This window comes from Mustela erminea, chromosome 18, assembly GCF_009829155.1.
Source record: "Mustela erminea isolate mMusErm1 chromosome 18, mMusErm1.Pri, whole genome shotgun sequence".
In the NCBI taxonomy this organism is placed as follows: domain Eukaryota; kingdom Metazoa; phylum Chordata; class Mammalia; order Carnivora; family Mustelidae; genus Mustela; species Mustela erminea.
In genome coordinates, this window is record NC_045631.1 from 5,656,231 (window position 1) to 5,676,857 (window position 20,627).

At 51.6% G+C, this 20,627-nt stretch overlaps 1 protein-coding gene across 5 annotated transcripts in view; it reads left to right on the forward strand.

Annotated features, from left to right (window-relative positions):
• DNAH9 (dynein axonemal heavy chain 9) overlaps positions 1-20,627 on the forward strand; it is a 318,732-nt gene that overhangs the window by 267,668 nt on the left and 30,437 nt on the right. For all 5 annotated transcript variants that reach the window (XM_032322974.1, XM_032322973.1, XM_032322975.1 and 2 more), the window contains 5 exons: positions 6,787-6,914; positions 9,506-9,733; positions 14,039-14,230; positions 15,240-15,431; positions 17,326-17,496. In XM_032322974.1, the coding sequence (XP_032178865.1) occupies positions 6,787-6,914; positions 9,506-9,733; positions 14,039-14,230; positions 15,240-15,431; positions 17,326-17,496 (911 nt within the window). The remainder of the gene's footprint in view (positions 1-6,786; positions 6,915-9,505; positions 9,734-14,038; positions 14,231-15,239; positions 15,432-17,325; positions 17,497-20,627) is intronic.

Genomic DNA, 20,627 nt, shown 5'->3' on the forward strand with positions numbered 1-20,627 from the left:
TTCTACTCCATTACCATCATTAATCTTATTCATGCCTAGTGCCTAGTCTATGAGTTAACTGTAATATTTGAAAACCAATAGAATTTATGTCATAATTAATTTACACATATTAGTCACCGAAGAGGCAAGCAAATATGCTGGGATGACATTTTCTTCTTCGTGGATCCAATGTCCTCATCTCTGGGGGACTCTCAGAGAAGAGTGTTCTCAGCACGGAGTTTCAAAGTCACACCAAATTTCAGTTTGCTTCATGTATATGATGATTTTCTTGGATAGCTTTACATTCTTCCTGGGGTTTCTGAGTGTCTTTTCCTTGTTCTTGGGAGAAGAAACAAATGCCCCCTCTGCCATTCCCACGGCTTCATACCTCTATTAATCGTATATGTTGTCTAGAATCCACGTTATCCTCCTTGAGAATGTTCCACCCAGAGCCCACTTACGTTCTGTTCTAAAATAGATAACTTGCACACTAGCCACCCTGGGACTTACTCTCTCTATATTCTAGTCAAATACTATCATTTTGGGGATCCTGGATCTTTTACCTTCCATTTTGACCCTAGTGTTGCTAGCATGCGCCATCAGAAGAGAATCATGGGAAGTAAAAATTCTGTATCCTTGGGTGGCTAAAAAGCTTTAATTTCGCCCATATACTCTTTCAGTAGTTTTTCTAGGTGCGAAGTGGTTTTTCCAGAATGCATCCGCATTGCCCCGTTGTCTTCAAGATGTCAGTCGTGTTCCCTTGGGATCAAATGCCAGTAAGGCGCTCTTCTTCCCGTCGTGGTGGTTACCTGTTTCTGTGCTGGGAACTTGAGGATCATCTCCCCAGCTTGTGGCTGAAGCACTGTGAGCTGTGTTTGGTGATTGTGGGTCTTTTCCATTCATCTGCTCAGCACTCACCATGCCATTTTAAGCGGAAAAGTCAGACCTTTCTTGATGTCTGGAAATTTCACTCTGTTGTTGTTGGTAAATACCACTACCATTCACCAAGTTGCTCATCCACAAAACCTGGAAATCGATCACCTTAGAGACTCCCTCCACCACCCACCACACTGAGTCTTATTGATTCTACCTCCTAAATCCATTTCAGGCTGGTCTCCTTGTCTCTAGCATCACTGTTGCCTTCCTGGTGTGAGTCACCGTAACCTTACTTGGACTGACACAGGGGCCTCCGAAGTCACCCCAGTCTTCTCCCGCTGCCTGCAATCTTTGGCCACTTGGCAGCCAAAGGCATCTTGCTAAACCTCAGATCTGACTGTATCACTCTCCTCCTTAAAACACTCCAGTGGTTTCTCTTTGTTCTTAGGGAAAGTCTGGTACCACTGGCATGATCTATGTGGCCCTGCATGGCCTGGCCTTTCTGCCAAGCCTTGGCTCTTTTCTTCCCCCAAGCTCACTCTACTCCAGCCACACAATCCTATTAGATCCCCAGCCACGCTATGAGCCTTCCTGACCTGGGCATTTTCACAAGAGATTTATTTTATCAGAAATATTTCTCCCCAGCCATTCAAGACTGCGGTACCCACTCACCCTACAGGTACCAGCCTCTTCCGACCTCCCTGCAAGACCAGTGATTCCCTGTTATGCATGTATTTGCTTCAGAGCATTCAGTACACTTCTAATTAAATATTTTTTTTAAGGGAACTTGGGTAGCTCAGCCGGTTAAGCGTCTGCCTTCGGCTCAGGTCATGATCCCAGAGTCCCAGGATCGAGCCCCGCATGGAGCTCCCTGCTCAGCAGGGAGCCTGTTTCTCCCTCTCCCTCTGCTGTTTGCTCTCTCTCTCTCAAATAAATAAGTAAAATCTTTAGGAAATAAATAAATAAATACTTCTTTTATCATTTTAACTGAGGTTTGCCTACCTGCTTGTCATTAAGGTCCTCAGGTCAAGGACCATGCTTATCAGTACCTAAACGTGTAACTAGCAGAGAAAAAGCATTCAGCAATTATTTGTGAATTAACACATGAATGAGTGTCATAAGAACTGTTGTTGTCGCTGAGTTGTTCCCAATTTTCACCTTTTTATAGAGTTCTGTATTCTGTCTTCTGGAGGTTTAGTCCTTTCATACTGGCAAATTCTAGCTGCCTCATTTTGATCCAGTATTTTCCTTTTTGGAAGCTCGCGTATGCCCTGTTTATGAGCAATTTCCTTCTGTCCTTTGCCAATTGACCTCCATCTCTTCCATCACCCACTTCGAGGCTTTCTGTCGTTACGGGGACGCCGACCTCTCCCTGATCCATATTGGTTATTTGTCTCTGAATACATTATCTGAGCCCTGCCCTTGGCCTAATCTCAAGTCGTGTTTCCTTACTGGAGGCAATATTGCTGCTCATCAGCCACAGATTACTTAAGCACCTGTGCCTCCTTCTCTTTCTCTCCCTTCCCCCGTGCCTTCTTGATGGCTTCATTTATTTTCTAATTCACCCACTTAGAACATAGACTCTGGTGACAGCCATGCTTTCTGCATCTTGAATCAAATCAGATTGCCTGATGGGCTCCTCTTCTCCAGTTTGGAACCTACACGACTGACACACTTCCCTCCCTCTCTCTCCCTAGCCCCAGCGTATTAAGGAAACTTACTGTCTCTGTGTTTGGGGAGAGTCTGTGTATCAGACAGTTCGCTGTTTCACTCCACGTAGACACTTACAAAGCTTGGCATCCTTTCCCATTTTTGAGTTTGTGATTTATGTTCTGAACTCCGCCATTTCTCTGTCCGTTTGTTTCAATATGGCAGGTTTTAATATGGGGAGGGTTTTAAAACCTGAGAGTCAGAGCACCCAGATGGCTTCATTGGTTAAGCATCCAACTCTTGATATCAGCTCAGGTCTTGATCTTGGGGTCATGAGTTCGAGCCCCACAGTGGGCTTCATGCTGGGCATGGAGTCTACAAATGAATGAATGAATGAATGAATGAACCTACCTACCTTCCTGAGGGTCAAGTGAAAGCTTTGTTGCCTTATCCTCATGCCACCATCACCCCCTAGCCCCAACCCAAATGCGCTGAACCCACAAAGTCCCGTGTAAGATTTTAGGAGTTCTTGAGTCCCTACATCTCATCCACTGACCCTTGATCAGGAATCTATGCTTTTCTGGCAGCTTTGGGCATCTTAGTCTCCTCCAGGATTTTCCTTCCTCAACAACTTTTGGAGGAGGAGGAGGCAGGGGTGGGGAGGAGGACAAAATTCCATCCACTCTCCATGGCTTCTGTTCTAACACAAAACCTAGCACCGTGCACCCCCACCGCTTTCCTTCTTGCCTTCTCAGATTAATCCCTCGAAGCGCTTTAATGTAACCCTCTTTGCCTTTCTCCTCATCACCTCCTTCCCGAATGAGCCACCCTTCCTTATTTCCATACATTCTCGCCTTTGCTTCTTTTAAAAGCAATCACCCGTTTTTCCCAATCACCCATAATGCCTGCCCCCTAGGGCTACGGTAGGATAGAAAGGAAATCTCGGACATGAAAAGGCTCTGAAACGTTCAGAGCACAGTAGCGTTGTACGGCATTCTAGCGAAGATGATAATCCCTCTGTTCTTCGAGGCAGCTCAGCCGGCTCCTTCCTCTCTGTCCTTGAAGCGTGGCTTCATCCGTGGCCCTCCCAACCCACAACGCCCCTTTCACCCTAACTCACAGGCATCTTCTCTGTCTTTCACTTGACTCTCTCATCGTCTTACTCGGTCTCTCTCCTCCTTTGTTCGGTTATCTGGCTTTACCAAATAATGCTGTCATTTCCACATTGTAATCTGGAAGAAGCGGTTTCCGTACCACCTTTGCCTTCCCCTGTTTCCTTGTTTGCTCTCTCCAAGGTGCTGATCAGAACTCTGAGCTCACTGCAATTTTTTTTTTTGCAAACCTGCTACCCAGTGTGTTCAAGGAAAGTATTCAACTTAGTGTTTCTGTAGCCAGATTACCCACACTTTGCATGCAGCCTCTTTCCCATTGTTCCTAGCTCTATTCTCTTTTCTTTAATAGTCCATTGGAACTCAGTGAGGTGGGAGCAAGTGCAGTCTTGGTGAACAGCTTCAGGATTGGGGGAATATTGGTTTTTGTGTTGAGAGAGACTCATTTGTTCATGTGCCAGGGAGTGGGAAAGTGACTAGGGAGATAAAGGTTGATGATACAAGGAGAGATGGGATTCAGAGAACAGAAGAGGGAAAGGAAGAGGAAGAACACCTCTTCCATTGAGCAGGGATGCAGATACAATGGCAGAAAATTGAAGGAGTTCCTGCCTCATGGCATATGTTTCCCCAGGGAAGTAGAGAGTGAAGCAAGTGGCTGGGAGTCGACGGAAAGATTGCCAAACAGCATTGAGGAGGAGAATCATGAACTTGGGGTGGCTCCAACTCACCAAATATCTCCCTTCCTGTCTTGTTAATTCATCCAGGATTGGATGGATTTAGCAAAAGGGTGGCACAGAAGCAGAAGGGGCACCGGAGTTGAAGGTTTTCTAAGATCTTCGTCCTAAAGGATTATTGAATCCATATTAAAATAAGAGGGAAGTCAAGGTGAAGGTTAGAAAAAATAGAAGGACCAATGGACTGGGCATTTCACTGAAGCAGAGTGACGGGTGAGGAGGGATGGAGGGAACCGACTAGAGAGGAGAAAGCAACGGTAGTAGACATGAATGAAGAATTTGTACGCCATGGTTCTTGACGATCGTAAAGTCCTGGGCACAGCCATGGGGAGTGAGTAACGGAAGTGGATGGAGTTCGGTTCTTTGAAGATGTCGACGCGGGAGTCTGGAGGTTGGCTGAGTCATCCATTGTGACCTTGAGTTTTTCTGGGATAATGCTGAAACGGGACATATGGAAGATTTTGAACTGAGCCCCCAGTGGAAATGAATCTCACTGGGAAGTTGGTGGAAGGCAGGAACATAGACGTTAGCAGATAATATAGCTAAATGACACGTGCTTAAAAAGAAAGGGGGCTTTTATACAAGGATGGGAAGAAATAACCTGCAAGTGAAGAGGAACCTAGAAAAACATTCCCCTTCCTCCCAGCCCTGTGGATACACGGAGCTCGGGAGAGGGCCACGGAAGGTGCCACGTCCTCAGAGACAAGACAAAGAAGCATGCTGGGGAGGTGTAGAAGGAGGTTTACGATGGACACGATCTGGGTGACACTGCCACGTGGAGAGTGGGAAGGAAGATCAGAAAAGGAAAGAAGATTTAAAGGTAGTGGGAGTGGGGAGGCACAGAAGCCATGGTGCAGAACAGCATGAAGATGAAAAGCCACGAGAATGTGTCTGGCCTGAGGGGCTTGCTGGTGATGGTGCAGGGAGCCCTGAGAGCCTCAGAGTTGCCAGTGGAAGGACCCTGCAAGTTTGCCCCAGCTCATCATGGGGCCGGCATGTTCGGTCCTTGCAAATCCCTTCAATGCTTCCCCTTCTCAACTTCTCCACATCAGCCTCATCACCACACCTCAAGCCTAAACTAACCCACGCTGAGCCCCCCTGTGCATGCCAGCCTCTGCCCCAATGGGTCCCTGCCGTCCGTGGTTTGCAAACTGATCTTCAGCGAGAACCTCCTCTCCTACATCTCCCTGACAAACAAAAGAAATTGGCTCTTATGTGAGTAGGAACCTCACGGAGGCTGTCTAATAATCCCGGCACCTTTTATCCTGGTACTTTCTCTGGAATAAGTTGTTTATATTGCCGGTTCCAAAGCTGACATCAGATCTATTGCCAGCAAGGATTTATGGTTTAATAAGGGTGTTCCTCGGGCTCATCTCAGTTGAATCTCTAATAACTCTTCCTTGCTGCAGAAAGTCATCATCCTTCGTCTCGTACAGACTTGGGAAGGAGACTCTATACCTTTTCTTAGCATTTAAAAGAAATATCCAGTATTGACAGTTTTGTTTAAATTTTCTTGCACAAAATATCAAATTGCATCTTTCACTTCAGTTCCCCTGAAACGAAATGTTTAAGGACACATTTTTTAATCTTCTTTCTGTCTTTCTATTTCTTCTCTTTTCTCTCGCGTACTTTATCTTCCTAGAAGAAAATTGCTCCGTAATTCCTGCGTGGCCGTAGATACACTTTTATGATCCTCTGTCTGAAGAATATTATGTAATTTCTCTAAACTTTATTGTACGGGGCTAATAGCTGACATCCCAGCAGAAGTGGTCCTTGCTGCTGAGGCTGGCTGCGTTGTGTGAAGTTTCTCCTGGGCCGGCAGAACACGCAGTGAGATGGCTGTGATGTGTGTCCCTGTAACAGCCGCCCTTCCCAGGACACAGAGCATCTCCACCTGCCCAGCCAAGCCCTTTCTTGTCCTGCCTTTTGCTCCTCTTTGCTCTTACTCATGCAAAGGGAGGAGACAAGACATTCCTCCGTGTTGAGGAACAGCAGAGGAGGCTAATACGGAGTAAAGACCAGGAAGCCAGAACTACCTGAGTCTTACACCAACCAGGCATCCCACCCCGTGGAGGTCCAGGGAAAATGCATAGCCTGGAAGCCATTTCAGGCTCTAGGGCAGCAGACCAATGCCTGGTGTTCAAGCGAAGCCACACTGAAGGGCGTCATCACTTCAGTCCACCCTTGGGGACTCAGTGAGGGTGGAGGGGTAGGGGTGATGCCCGACAAGTGCTTCCTGTTGTTTGGGAACAGAGAGCGGGAAGAGGTATCCCTCAGCCCGCAGCACGCTCCTGAGAGGAAGAGGGGAAGGGTATGAGCGTTCAGGCACGCCTCGGTTCGAGCAGTGGTACGGCCATGGGCCTCTCCTCGTGACCACAGGACAACGACAAAGATGGCGGACATGAGCGAAAATAAGGACAACTCCACACCCCTTTCAGGCAGAAAGCTCGGCTACACCTTCAACAACAGGAACTTCCACAACGTGTCTTTGGGGCAAGGACAGGAGGTGGTGGCTGAGGCGGCGCTGGACCTGGCTGCCAAGAAAGGTCACTGGGTTATCTTGCAGGTATGACCCCTGTGCCCTGTTCAGGGTCATTCTTGGCCCCACAGCTGTCTGGAGCTCACAGGGCAATCTCTGGGCTCCTCTGTCCTCTCTGCCTCTCTCCCCTGCCTTTCCTTCCACACCCCTGCCCATCTCACTGCCTGATCCTCTCTCCGTCCCTCCTCTGGGGTCCTCCCCACCGCTCCCCAAGACTCCTTGTCCCCTGCCTCTCACAGCCCCGTGCCCCCCTAACTTCCTGTTTGGGGCCTCCTCGGGGAGTAGGTATCCAGCTGAAGACCGTGGGAATGGGGTCTGGTAGGTGAACCTCTTCCCAGATGTATCCCAGAACTTTCCACCGCTCTGCCCTTCTGCTGTACCCCATGTTCTGTGTTCTCGGTTACCCGCATGACCACGACAGCACACATGTAACTGGAGCTCTGCCTCTGTACCCGGAGCTCATGCCGGCGGGCGCCCGTCTGGGATGTCTCCTGCTGCTCACTTCACCGAACTCCCAAGACATAAGGGCCGCCCCTCTCCTGTCGCCACCTGTCCCCTCATCCCTGGCTTATGCACCTTGCCGGGGAGCTGGGGCTGGGTCAGAGCTCTACTGGGGTGCCCTGGCTGAGCTGAAGGGACTTACCTGATGACCGTGCCCTTCACTACATTCTCTTAAGGAGACACCTGCTCCTTAACCCCCTTTGCGCCCAGCGCCGAGGGCAGACAGAGGCAACACTCTCCGAAAGCCTGCTCGGTGACAGACTCTAGGAAGAGATCAGTGCAAGGGAAAATAAACAAACAAGAAAGGTCACCCCCATCCCGTCCTTGCTCTGAGTCCCTAGAACTTCTGTCTCCTAACCCCTCACTGCGTCACCACTGGCCACAGCGAGAACCCAGAGTTGGGGGGCTTCGTCCTTCCTTTCCCTGGGGCTCTTTGTCCAGAACCTCAAGAGAAAAGACAGTGACAGCTTGGGATCCCACTTCCTCCCTCACAGGCTGGCAGGATGAGACCCCATCCTGAGCCCTTATCCTTCAGGGACCCACCCAGCCACACGGACGGCAGAGAGCCTTTCCTCCCTTGGCACAGAGCGACCCCAGAACGCTTGCATCTGCTGATGTCCTTTCCTGAGAGCTCTCCCAGCTTAAATTCGGGAACTGGAATTCCTGCAGGAGGAGTGGAGGGCCTGGCTAAGGTGGCCCTGGCTTTCCCAGGCAGCGCCCTGGAGCCTCGGCTCCAACACAGGGCTTACAAATGAATTCCTTAACAAACGCTCATTTCAGCAGCTGCCCCTCACGCTTATGTAGTGGTTACGGCACACAAAGCCCTTTCAAACCCATTAACTTTGATCCTTTGCAGCAAGTCTGTGAAATAAGTAGGGCCAATATTCTTGTTCTTTCTCCTTTTATAGAAAAGAAAGCAGTGCCCAGAGACCAGCTGCTGGGGCCAAGTGCCGTGCTCCATGCCGATCCGTATATTTAAGGCTCTGTGGGCAGGCTTCCTCCAGTATTTCTGGAGTTTTCTCTCCATCATAATGGAACCTGCCACAAAGGAGCCATCCTGCCTACGTCCTGGATTCTGCAAAGTAGTGCTGAGAAACAAGTGTAGGTTCAGACAGACAGATAGACAGACAGGAATCACACGGGGCAGGGGAGAGAAGGCGCAGATGAAGGAGCCCGCCTTGGAGTAGGAAGCCTTCCCAGCGCGTGAGCAGCAATGCCTCCCTTTGTTTTAGGAAGATAAGTTTGGCAACAATTAGCAGAATGGCTGGGAGAGAGGGAGAGAGGACGCAAGAAAGCTAGCTAGAAGTTTAAATCAGTGCTTTTCACATTTTAACACGCATACAAATCACGGCAGGATCTGATTGAAATGCACTGATTCAGGAAATCTGGGTAGGGTCGGAGAGTCTGCATTTCTAGACGGCTCCTAGGGAAGGCAACACTCCAAGTCCATGGGCCCCGCTTCTGAGTTATCAAGGGTTCAAATCCTCCGTGTCAGAGGCGGGGGTCGAGATTTGGAGCGTCTGGACCGTGTGTTCCAGTCTCCCAGTGTAGCCCAGCACCATCAGCTCTGCCCGGATCTTAGTAGAAATGCAAATGCTCAGGCCTGCCCTAGACCCAAGGATCTTGTTTGCTTTTTGTTTTGTTTTTGTTTCTTTAAGATTTATTTATTTGACAGAGATCACAAGTAGGCAGAGAAGCAGGCAGAGAGAGAGGAAGGGAAGCAGGCTCCCCGCTGAGCAGACAGCCCAGTGCAGGGCTCAATCCCAGCACCCTGAGACCATGATCCAAGCCTGATCCAAGCCAAAGGCAGAGGCTTTAACCCACTGAGCCACCCAGGCGTCCCAAGGATCTTGTTTTTGAGAAGGCCTGCAGGGAATCCCTGTGCAGCATCAGGTTTGAGCCCTGTGTGCTGGAGAGACTTGGGAGATCAAGAGAATAGGGTTCAGTTGCCAGATGGCCAGGTCCCATCACTGGGAACCCAAGACACCTGCTGCCATGAGCTTTATTTGAAGGCCAGCCCCCTGCCTCCCACTGCTGCCTTCCTGAAACCCTCTGCCGCTAACAAAACTAAGCAAACGCCTGCGTGGGGTGGGTGGGGGGGTCTTCCTTCCCACTAGAACATCCACCTGGTGGCCAAGTGGCTCGGCACCCTGGAGGAGAAGCTGGCAGAGCACGCGGAGAACAGCCACCCGGACCTCAGGGTCTTCATCAGCGCAGAGCCCGCGCCCTCCCCGGAGGGCCACGTCATCCCTCAGGGCATCCTGGAGAACGCCATCAAGATCACCAACGAGCCTCCCACAGGCATGCATGCCAACCTGCACAAGGCCCTGGACAATTTTTCTCAGGTACCGCCCGGGGCGGGGGGGGGGGGGGGTGGGGCTGGCGGGGGGCGGGGCGGACCGGACGGGGGCAGGGCGGACGGGGGCGGGGCGGACGGGCAGCGCCCCTCACCATGCCTCTGACCTGCATCCCAGAGCATCCAGCTGCCAGGAGGGCGGGAAGTGGGGAGACGGGCTGTGGAGCTGTGTGTCCGCTCTGGGACGGACCTCCCAGTGCCCGCGGAGTACAGCCCCGCTCTCAGTTCCCCAGTACACTGCGGGTGGGGAAGGGGAGCCAAGCTTGGGGGTCTGTCTTTGGCGAGAGGCGTGGGCAAACTCTGCGCAGGTCTCCCTGCTAAGGAGATGCCCCTCGAAGGAGAGGGCGTGTGGCTGTACATCTAAGGGACGTGCTACGCCGACCACATGCTTACTGGCTGAGCACGCTGGGGACGGGTGCGCATGTTCCCACGAGAACACCTGCCATCATCAGGCATCCCGAGCGTCCACGTCACATAACCTGGGTGTCAGATGGGGGATCTGGCCTTGGGACATCGCCATGTGGTAGACTCTCACAGCGTGGTCCCCGGAGCAGCAGAAGCTGCTGGGAACCTGGTAGAAATGCAAATTCTCAGATCCTCCACCTCCCCCACCCCCCGACCTCCTGCATCAGAAACTCCTGGGGTGAGGGCCCAGGAACCTGCGTTGTAGCAAGCCTCCAGCGGATTCCAGGGCGAAGCTGAGAGGATCAGGACAGAAATTTCAGACGTAGGCCACCGCGTACTAGAACCTTCCTTTAGCAGGAATCTGAGACTTGTGTTGCAGAGCGTGGATTTAAAGGCAAAGGGGTCCGTGGGCTACTGACTTAGTATGTGAGGGTGACTTGTGAAGTCTGCGGCTCAGGCTTTCTGCACCGTCTCAGGAAGGCGTCCTGTCTCGCTGCCTCTTCCTGGGGGAGCTCCCGCTACCTGGGAAGTGGAATCCACAAAGATGTGAGAGCCAGGAGATCGGGGGCTGTGGAGCCACCTCGAAGTCCATCGGTCACCCGAGCCTTGGTGGAGTCCAAGGGAGGGTTCTAGGATCTGTCCTCTCAAACGTTGTCTTCTGACCGCCCCTGCAGACCTCTGGCTCCACAGACCCCACACTCACAGACTCACCCCCAGTCCCAGAGCGGTCCCCTCGGGAACCTGAAGCAGGACTCTTGTCACTAACCCAACGTAAACCACCAGGACTAGGGGCCCGCTGGGGTCCGGTCTGACTGAAACTTGATGGCTATATGGTAGTCAGGATCTGAGGAGATTTCCTTGAGTGTGTGAGATCCCCCATCGCTTGGAGATCAAGCAGCCCCGCTTGGAGGGGAAAGCTTCCAAGGAGAAGCAAAATGTGGCCAGCCTCCTTTCTCACTCCCTTTCCCATCCCAACTCCAGAACCCACTCACAATCTGGAAGAGGGAGTGGGGGAACATTACCAACAGATTCGAGATCTCTTTGACATTTTATTAAGAAACCCCTGCTTGTTGCAACAGAGTAGAAAATAGGATGCTGTCTCGTTCATGGGCCTTTTCTTCCCTATCCTTTAAGTGCTTTTTTTTTTTCTCCTTAAATAAGCCTTCACTAAATTCCTAAGTCCTCCATACCAATGGTCAGAACTTCTAAATTTTCCACATTTCATATTTCATGTAGGAGAAATGTAACTTTCTTAAGTCTGAAACCTACAGCCTTCTGTCCAGGAGGCAGTGTCTGGTTCCAAGCAAAACCATTTTTTCTAGAATAAATGAAACAAGATGGGATCGGGAGGGAGACAAACCATAAGAGACTCTTAATCTCACAAAACAAACTGAGGGTTGCTGGGGGGAGGGGGGAGGGAGAGGGGGGTGGGGTTATGGACATTGGGGAGGGTATGTGCTTTGGTGAGTGCTGTGAAGTGTGTAAACCTGGGGATTCATAGACCTGTACCCCTGGGCTAATAATACATTATATGTTTATTTAAAAAAAAAAAAAAAAGTTGAGCTAAAGATAAAAACAAAACAAAACAAAACAAAAATTCTTTCTGCCCCTAAAAGTCTCTGGTTGCCTAACAGTGTGAACACACATCACACCACTGAAATGGACACTTAGAAATGGTTGACACGATAAATTGTATGTTGTGTACTCTACCGGGAATTTTTTTTTTTTTTGGATTCATAACTGAAAAGTAAAAGGCACTGGGAGGCAGTTAGCTAACTCTCTTGAAGGACACACAGACCCCTCTCTGACCTTTCGCCTCGAGGGTCTTGGAAAGATCCAGGGAGAAAGGTAAGAAGGTGTCTCAGATGCCGGGCCTCCTAGTAATTAACATTACAATATTATGCCTCAGTGGGACCATCACCATCTATGAAGGCCTTCTGGCTTCACCTCTCAGCCTCTCCCCAGACCCTCGTTCTTGGGTTTCTGTCCCTGCAAGCCCCACGTCCCATCCGGGTTACCACGGAAATAAATCCCAAAGGATGTAGGCTTTTCCTGGTCTTTCAGGCCCTCCCACCGTTGGGCTTTGGCCCATTTATAGCCGTCTTCGGGAACTCATTCTGAGAAAGAGAGATAGATGTGGGTACAGTCGTTGCTCACAGGTGTTTCATTGCTCCATCCTGCTTTTATTAAGTGCCCCAAAACAGAGGCCCGGTCACTACCCCGTATTCACTCTGTTCCTTAAGAGCCCTATTTTAGTCATTTAAGGGACAAATGACAGAACTGAGCTCTTGTATCCCTGCTGACCCTGCTGTTGGGGACGATCATTCTATTCTGATTTTGTTTGAGTGTGCCACCGTCAACCAGGACTCTTGTCTTTGTGCTTCAAGTCCTTTTTTAGCAGAGCCCAGCGCCTGTGTGACTCAGTCGGTGAAGCGTCTGCCTTCGGCTCAGGTCACCATCCCAGGGTCCTGGGATCGAGTCCCACATCGGGCTCCCAGCTCAGCAGGAGCCTGCTTCTCCCTCTGCCTCTGTCCATCCCACCGCCCCCCCCCCAACGACTCATGCTCACTCGCTCACTCCTTTCTCTCTCTCTCAAATAAATACATAAAACCTTAAAAATAAAAAAATAAAGTATTTCCTCATTTAAAAAAAAAAAAAGTAACAAAGGCAGCACCCTATATCCAGAAGGCAGTTAAGGTCTTGCTCGCATAGGCAGTGACTTGTCCTTCTGTGCCACCTCTGACCTTTCCTAGCCATAGCGTTGTGCCCAATATGGTACCCAGCAAAGGCAGAGGGGGACCGCCACCTGTCCAGGGAGAGATAGGGACTGTCCTGGGCTCATCATGGAAAAGTCAGAGCTAGTAGAAGCTAAACTGGTCCTGTCTCCTCTGCTTCCGCCCAGGTGAGCGAAGTCTAAGGACCCGTCCTCGGACGAAACAGCAGGACTCAACCCAGTCCGGTTGGCACAAGCTTTGGAAGCGTCCCTCGTAGGCTCCGCCTGCATCTTGCTCCTTCCTCATGACAAAGGGTCTCACTTAGCGGAAATTCTTGTTCATTCCAGGCAATGCAAGGACTCTTGTCCTTGTACGCCTTCAAGACGCACACTTCCCCCGCCGGCCACACCGTCACCACCGACCCCCTTAAAATCCGCCAAGCACAATCCCATTGCCTTCCTCTGCACTGTCTCTCACTTTCTATTTCTTCCTTCTGTCCCTTCTTTATCCCCTCTTCATGAGCCTCATCCCCCCCCAACCATCTTACGCACGGCAGGCAGGACCCCTCTGCGCTCCTGTTCCCGCAGCCGCGTGGCTGGTCCCCCATGCTAAAGTTTAGGGGAGCAGGTGGTATGGCGAAGGGCATGGGGTTCCTCCTTGTCTCGCGGCTCCGATTCCCTTCCTCCCCCTCGGTCGCACCGGCCGTGACCACACCTGCTCTGGCTCCGCTGTGGGCAAGAAGAGCGGACAGGAAGGGGAGAAATCCGAGATGTTGCTATAGGAGTCCCGACCCACACCCCCGCCCAAAGTGTCACTCCCATGTCACACGCGACCCTCACGACCCATGACCCCGTTTGCCATCAGCTATGCTGGAGGACTTAACTGGTACGTCCAGGGATGCAGACGTCAGTTGCAAACCAAACCCTGTAAGAACCTGAATCTAAAACCTTAACTCAGATTCTAAACTAGAGCCCAGCCCTTCCCCAAGGTCCCTTCGGACCCTAAGCCCGCGCCCACCCGCAGTGCAATCTGTAGTCGCACTGTAGCTCCAGACCTAACCAGGATCTACAGGAAGACTTTCCAGTGCCAACTTCCATCCGCCATAACCCACGCGCTGGTCCGCGCTGCGCAACAGCAGATCTGTGCTAACGTTGGAGGCCACACCTCCCTTGCAGGACACGCTGGAGATGTGCTCCCGGGAGACGGAGTTTAAGAGCATCCTGTTTGCTCTCTGTTACTTTCACGGGGTGGTGGCAGAGAGACGGAAGTTCGGGCCACAGGGATGGAATCGGTCCTACCCCTTCAACACCGGGGACCTCACCATCTCTGTGAACGTGCTCTACAACTTCCTGGAGGCCAACGCAAAGGTATAGAGTCTCTGGCCAGTGCCGCGGGGGTGGGGGACAGGGGCGGGGCCACCCCTCAGAAGGGTGAGGCAGTCGGCACAGGGAGAAAGAGCACGCGGTGTGAATGGTCTACACCCAATCCGAGTACAGGAAGGCCAGCAGCGTGAGGCCGAGAAGGGCACCACGGTGAGGTTAGGGCTCAGAAAGCTCAGGAAACCAAACCAGTGACTCATGCCTGGTGCGAATGAGTCCCTTGAGTCTGTGTCCCAGGACCCACCAGACCATGCCCACCTGATACCTGTTCCTGGTTGAATTAGCCAACACAGAACTTTTCTCTTCTCTGTTGTGTCCAATTCACAGAAAACTTCTACTAACAGCCCATGCCCTTCCACATAAGGGCATGTCGAGACCATCCAGGCTTTTGTTGTTCACAGACCAAACATAGCATCAGCAAGGCCCCCTCCGCTTGCAGGTGGGAAACGTAAATCAGGCCCAGACGCCCCAAGCCATCACTCAGCCTCCAGCTCCGGGGCCCTGGGAAGCTCCACCCCAGACGCCCCCTCTTCATTCTCTGCACGGACACAAGGCTTTCCCCACATGGTTCCCCAACTGACATCACTATCTTAACTTCGCCTGCTCCATTTCAGTCACTTTGAACTTGGGAGGAGACCATAAATGAATATGCTGAGAAGTGGTATGAAATTAGGAACGTTCCCTGGTCTTTACTTTGTCCCGTGTGCTGTTTGCCATGGGAGGGACTTGCAGGTGGAGCCTGACTTCCTGGCCACCGTTAATGACCATGAAAGAGGGAAGGCATATACGCAAGGGGGTTGGCACCTTGCCTCTCCTCACTCTCGGATGTAAGTAAGTTTTCAAGCATTTACCGAGCTCCCCGGGGTGCTGTGGCTGTGCAGGTGCAGACAGCATTGCTCCTTGTCTTGAAAATCATCCCATCTTGTGGCTTACACTCTGCCCACACGCAAGGGCAGCCCCGATGTCTGTGCGGAGCCCTTTCTTCCCCGTCTCCCAGGTCCCCTATGATGATCTGCGCTACCTCTTTGGAGAGATCATGTACGGAGGCCACATCACAGATGACTGGGACAGGAGACTCTGCAGGACATATTTGGAGGAATTCATCAGGCCAGAAATGCTAGAAGGAGAGCTGTCTCTGGCACCGGGTTTCCCGCTCCCGGGCAACATGGATCTCGTTGGCTACCATCAGGTACCATCATGGGACCTGGGGCTTCCTTCAAGTCTGTCCTGCAGGACCAGGGACATTCACACAGGACCAGGGAAGAAAGACCTGTAGAACAGAGCTTATATGGAGTGTGGTGCTCAGCCCCAAGTTTGCCCTGTTTGATCTGAGAGCGGTAGGATTCCCAGCCTCCAATTAGCAATACAATAGATCTTTCTATTGTTGATGTTTGGTTCAATAACCCTATTCATTACTCTTTTCTACAAATAACATCTGGGGCATTCATTTGATTGTTTTCATCCGGGATATTGACAGAGCCATTAGGAGCAAAACTCCAGGTTAAGGACTTAGCCAACTCTGAGTAAGTTTATGTTAGTGATTCCAAGTGTCTTCAGAGGGCCCCGACCGCGTGGGCAGATCACTCACCCCTCCTGTTCTTTGTTGGCTGCTGTAAACACAGGCCCCTGCGCGCACACATTCCTAGGGAGCTCTTCTGGGCTGTCACTTTGAGTTCTCCTTTGGCTATGACCACAGCTATTTTTAAAGTGACCATCTTTGCCTATTAAGCCTGCCATGGAAGATATGTTAAAGGATAATTAAATTTAAAAAAAAAAAAAAAAGCCTAAAATAACTCTGAATACCGGCTTTAAGGGAAATACCAGTCACAGAAACATGAATACAAACTTTAAAGAGAAAGTTTTGAATTCATAGAATTTAAACAGAAGGGGGCCTGGCTGGCTCAGTCGGAGCAGCGGAGGAGGGGGCAACTCTTGCTCTTGGGGTCATGAGTTCTAGCCCCACGTTGGCTATAGAGATTACTTCAATAAATATTTTTGTTAAAAAACGATAAAATTGGAAAAGATAAACTGCCAAAGTCATTCAAACCAGAAAGACTTGAACCTGTGAAAGGAAATTTCAAACACTAGGACTATTTAAAGAAAAGAAGGAATTTCTAAAAACTGCTTGACCGGAAGGCAGAGAAAGTTGTGCAAGGGCGCCCCCTAGTGTCTGCGGGGCCGTCCGACAAGAGGCTCGAGCTGGGGATGGGCAATGGCGGAGTTTGCCGGTTCTGAATGACTGAGACGGATTTTCATCTTCTTTACATCTCTCTTTAATCCACCAGCTTACAGGTGGTTGCAGGGCACCGACCAAGAGTTCAGGGGTGTGCTGGGGGCTGGAAGAAATACAAAACTAAACACACGAATTTGCCTTTAAGGAACGAGCCATCTTTTACCTAGACGAGAGGACACAGTAGGAAATCAAAATCGAATCAGGAGCTCACCCTGAGGAGCCCTTTCTCACGGTGGTGGAGAGAACCGGAGGGCACCCAGAAAACATTCGGAGAAGGCAGTAGGGACAGAGCTTATAGGGACAGCCGACGGTGGCCCACCGTCACTGAGCACAGGGATGTGTTGTTCGGATGGTACAATTAGAAACTGTTTTAATTCAAGTAATTCTTGCCAGAGGCCGGAATTCCCTGGTTAACAGCAAAACTCGCCTTGTCCCAAGGCTCGATTCTCACTTTTATTTTGCGTGCACAGTTCCATGTTTGAATCTAGGTTTGTCATCTCTGATCAGATCAATGGGGAAGAGAGAGAGGAGTTTAAGGGAGAGAAGGCGGGGGCCGCAGGAGGGCTCGAGTAAGATGCAAAGTGGAGTATTTCTCCAGGACTCGGAAGGTGTGCAGAGGGAGGGACAGGTACAGACCTGGGAGCAGGCTGAGCTGGGGAGACTGGAGACAGATCGGGGCCTCTGTGCTTCCTGAAGACGAGAATGCCCGCTCGGGCTTGGAAGGTCCCGGCCGGACATGCAGGGACAGAGGGTGTCAGGGCGAGGCTGGCAGTAGCCGGGGGCGGAGTGGGAGGGGGGGAGGCGGGAGCCGCATCTGGGCTCCTGTGTCACTTTCAGCCCTGACTTGCAGTACATCGACGACCAGCTGCCTGCCGAGTCGCCCTACCTCTACGGCCTGCACCCCAATGCTGAGATCGGCTTCCTGACCCAGACCTCGGAGAAGCTCTTCCGCACGGTGCTGGAGCTGCAGCCCCGGGACGGCCATGCCGGAGCCGGAGCAGGCGCCACAAGGGAAGAAAAGGTAGGTGGGCAGGGAGGAGGATGGCCAGAGCTCCTTCCGGGAGCCCGAGGACGGCCCTCGAGAGCTCCTCCTGCTGGCCGCCGTGGCCCCGGAGACCATGCCTTGCACACCTTCCGCTTGCTTGTGGCCGCATGGCTTGACCCACTGCACTGGTCATCCGGCTTAGTCACCAGAGGCACCTGCCACGGGGCTTGGTTTGCTTCTCTCGTTCACCGAAAGACCATCTCTAGTCCATTTCTCTGCCCAAAAGAAGAAAGGCAGGAACAGCGGTGGGTGTGGGGAGCTAGGAAGGGACCTCATGATTTCCTAGTGAGCTGACCCCGTGTAGGGTCGGGGCTGCACTCACGAGAGCCACCCGCACCCCACCAACTAGAGGCTCGCTGGGCGGAGTCACTCGAAAACAAAAATGCCTTCTTTTTGCGTGAACTTGGATCAGGAAGTCTTCCAACACACAGGTGAGGAAGGGCTGCAGGCACGGGACTTGCAGAAACGCCAGGAAGGCAGAAGGGCAGACTGGGGTCAGGTTTGGGGTGAGGTCACACCCCCGGAGGTGATCTGAGGGTTCTGCTCCTGGGGTGCATGCTGTGAGGGCAGAACAGGAAGGAGCCGCAGCGAAACTTCTCCCTGAGCGATGTCCCTCACTCCCCCCATTCTGCTCCCTAGTACTGCCTGGATTCCTTTAACTGGGTTTACGAGGAAAGACTGAAGATCGGGAAGCTGTGTGGTTACTGACTTCTAGGCTCCAGGGATTGATTTTTGGAAAACAACCCGCCTCCTAGTGAAGTAGCTGGACTTCTGTTCAGAGGTGTGGAGTGGTACCATGGGGTGGTCCTCAGATCTTAGTACACCCCCGGGCGAGCCCAGGAGCCTGGAGTTGTGCCTCTGGAGTCGGGTTAGGCACGGGAACCTGGTGACCCGGCTGGTGAGCGTCCTTCGAGAAGGCTGCTCTGCATCACACCGCTCAGCCGACCCCACTATCTGATGGCGTCAGATAGAATCTGAGAAGAAAGGTTATGCCGCCCAGAAGCCAAGCCAGCTGGAATGAAAACTGTTCCAGCCCTAACGCTGAAAAAGGCCAGGGCTACGCAAGGAAAAGACGGGGTTCTCCGGGCAGGGTTCCAAGAAGCTGCCGGTTCCCGGAAGGTCCTCATCCCCCGTGTCCAGCTCCAGGAATGACGTGTGTGTGTGTGTGTGTGTGTGTGTGTGTGTGTGTTAAGCACTGGGCTCACACGTCCTCCTTCACACCGACACAACAGCTCAGCAGAGCAGCAAAGAACAGAGAACATGGAGGTGACCCAGAGGGGCACACAGCGCAGATCTGCTCCCTGCCCGCCTCCATCTGAATGAGAACCTGGGACAGGTGTCCCGCTGGGCCTCCAGGCATCAAGGCGGGCAGTGGGGGGCAGACACGGCTGCCTCCCACCGTCTTCAGGCCCCGCTTGGATGTTCTTCTGGGGACTCTGCGGGCTCCTCCGATGACCTGAGCTGGAACTGCTGTCCCCAAGTGCCTCTACTCATCAGGGGGTGCCTGGCCACATTAATTTGCCCGACTGCCATCACCGAGTCCCACAGACCAGGAGGCTTGGACAATAAGTGTATTTTCCCACCACTCTGGAGGCTGGAAGTCCAAGGTCAAGGTGTCAGCAAGGTTGCTTTTCTTCTGAGGCTTCTCTTTTGGCCTGTGGATGGCGGTCTTCTCCTGTGGCCTCGTGAGGCCTTCCCCTTGAGCTCATGGGCCCCTGTTGTGTCTCTCTGTGCATCTGTCCTCTTCCTACGCCAGTCAGATTGAGTAAGGGCCCCTCATAGCCTCATTTTAATTTAATTGCCTCTTTAAGGGCCCTGTCTCCAAACAGTCACATTCTAAGATACTGGGGCGGGGGTATCTTAAAACATGTGCTTTAGGGGGACACAATCCAGCCCTGGCTGCAGGGCCTCCCTCAAACCTACACCCTTCCTGTATAGGGGATAAGGGGGTCTGTGTCCCCCACAGGCCCTTGACTGGATTTCCCTAGTATTGGACAAGTGGCTTGTCCTGTTGAGGAAAGCAAAACAGGTGCTCTGACTCCTTGTACCACAGCACCTTTCAGATGGCCACAATGAAATATTTTTAAATGAAAACGTAACAAGTACTGAAAGAAAGCCTGGTGAATGAGTTTATGATCATACAAAACTTTTTAAAAACAAAACCTTTTTAAAAACAACTCCAAATCGATAACGATTGACAAATCTGGTGACTGGAAAAATTTAAAAGATGTGCGAAGCTTAAAACACCGTGAACGAAGTCAGAGACAAGCTAAGAGCAATTCTGCCACGCTCACTGGGAACGGGGCGATCTTGCTAATACACGACGAGTTCTTAGGTGAGGAGGAAGAGAGGACGGAAGAGGGGGCCAGAGGGGTACGAAGTCACAGTAATACGAAGGACCAATGAAAACAGCAGAGGAAGGGGGGAGGCTGGAGTGGGCACAGGGAGAGGAAGAGAGGACGGAGAAGTATCCTCGGTACGAGACGGACCGAGTTCTGTGTGTTGAAGGACGTCTGCGGGGATTAGACACACAGAGCCGTCAACCTTCTCTCTCCCGCCTCAGAGGGAAGAGACAAGATTGTGACAGGATTTTGTTCCTAATATTCTAAGTATCTACAATGCTTCGCTTTTTACGGTAACCGTTTTATTTCTCAAAAAGAAAAAATAAAAAGGCAGAGGAGTTTGCTTGTGGAAAAAAATTAGACCACATCCCTTGCAGCCCGCTCTTCCCATCGGAAGGCCCTTGGGCACCCCTCCCTTCCCTAGCAGCCCTCCCTGACCTCAGGCCTGGTCTCCGAATCCTGCTCGCCCCACTCGGGACAGAAGAGAACTCTGTTTCTCCGAGTTCCGTGTCTGTTGGGACCGCGCCTCCAGGCTATCTTTTCGTCTCTGTGTGTGGTGTCCGAGTGGCAGCTCACGGATATAGGGCTATTTCTTCAAATTCCGCTCCAGCGACAGAAACGGGATATAATTCTGGCAGCAGCAGCCCTCAGGTACTGTTAAAGTTCTGTCCTGGTTTTTGCTATGGTGGCTCCGGAGAGCCCTTTCTGACAGGGAGAGGAGGCTTTACTTTCCTTTTCTAGACATCAGCTCTTTTCCGAGAGACG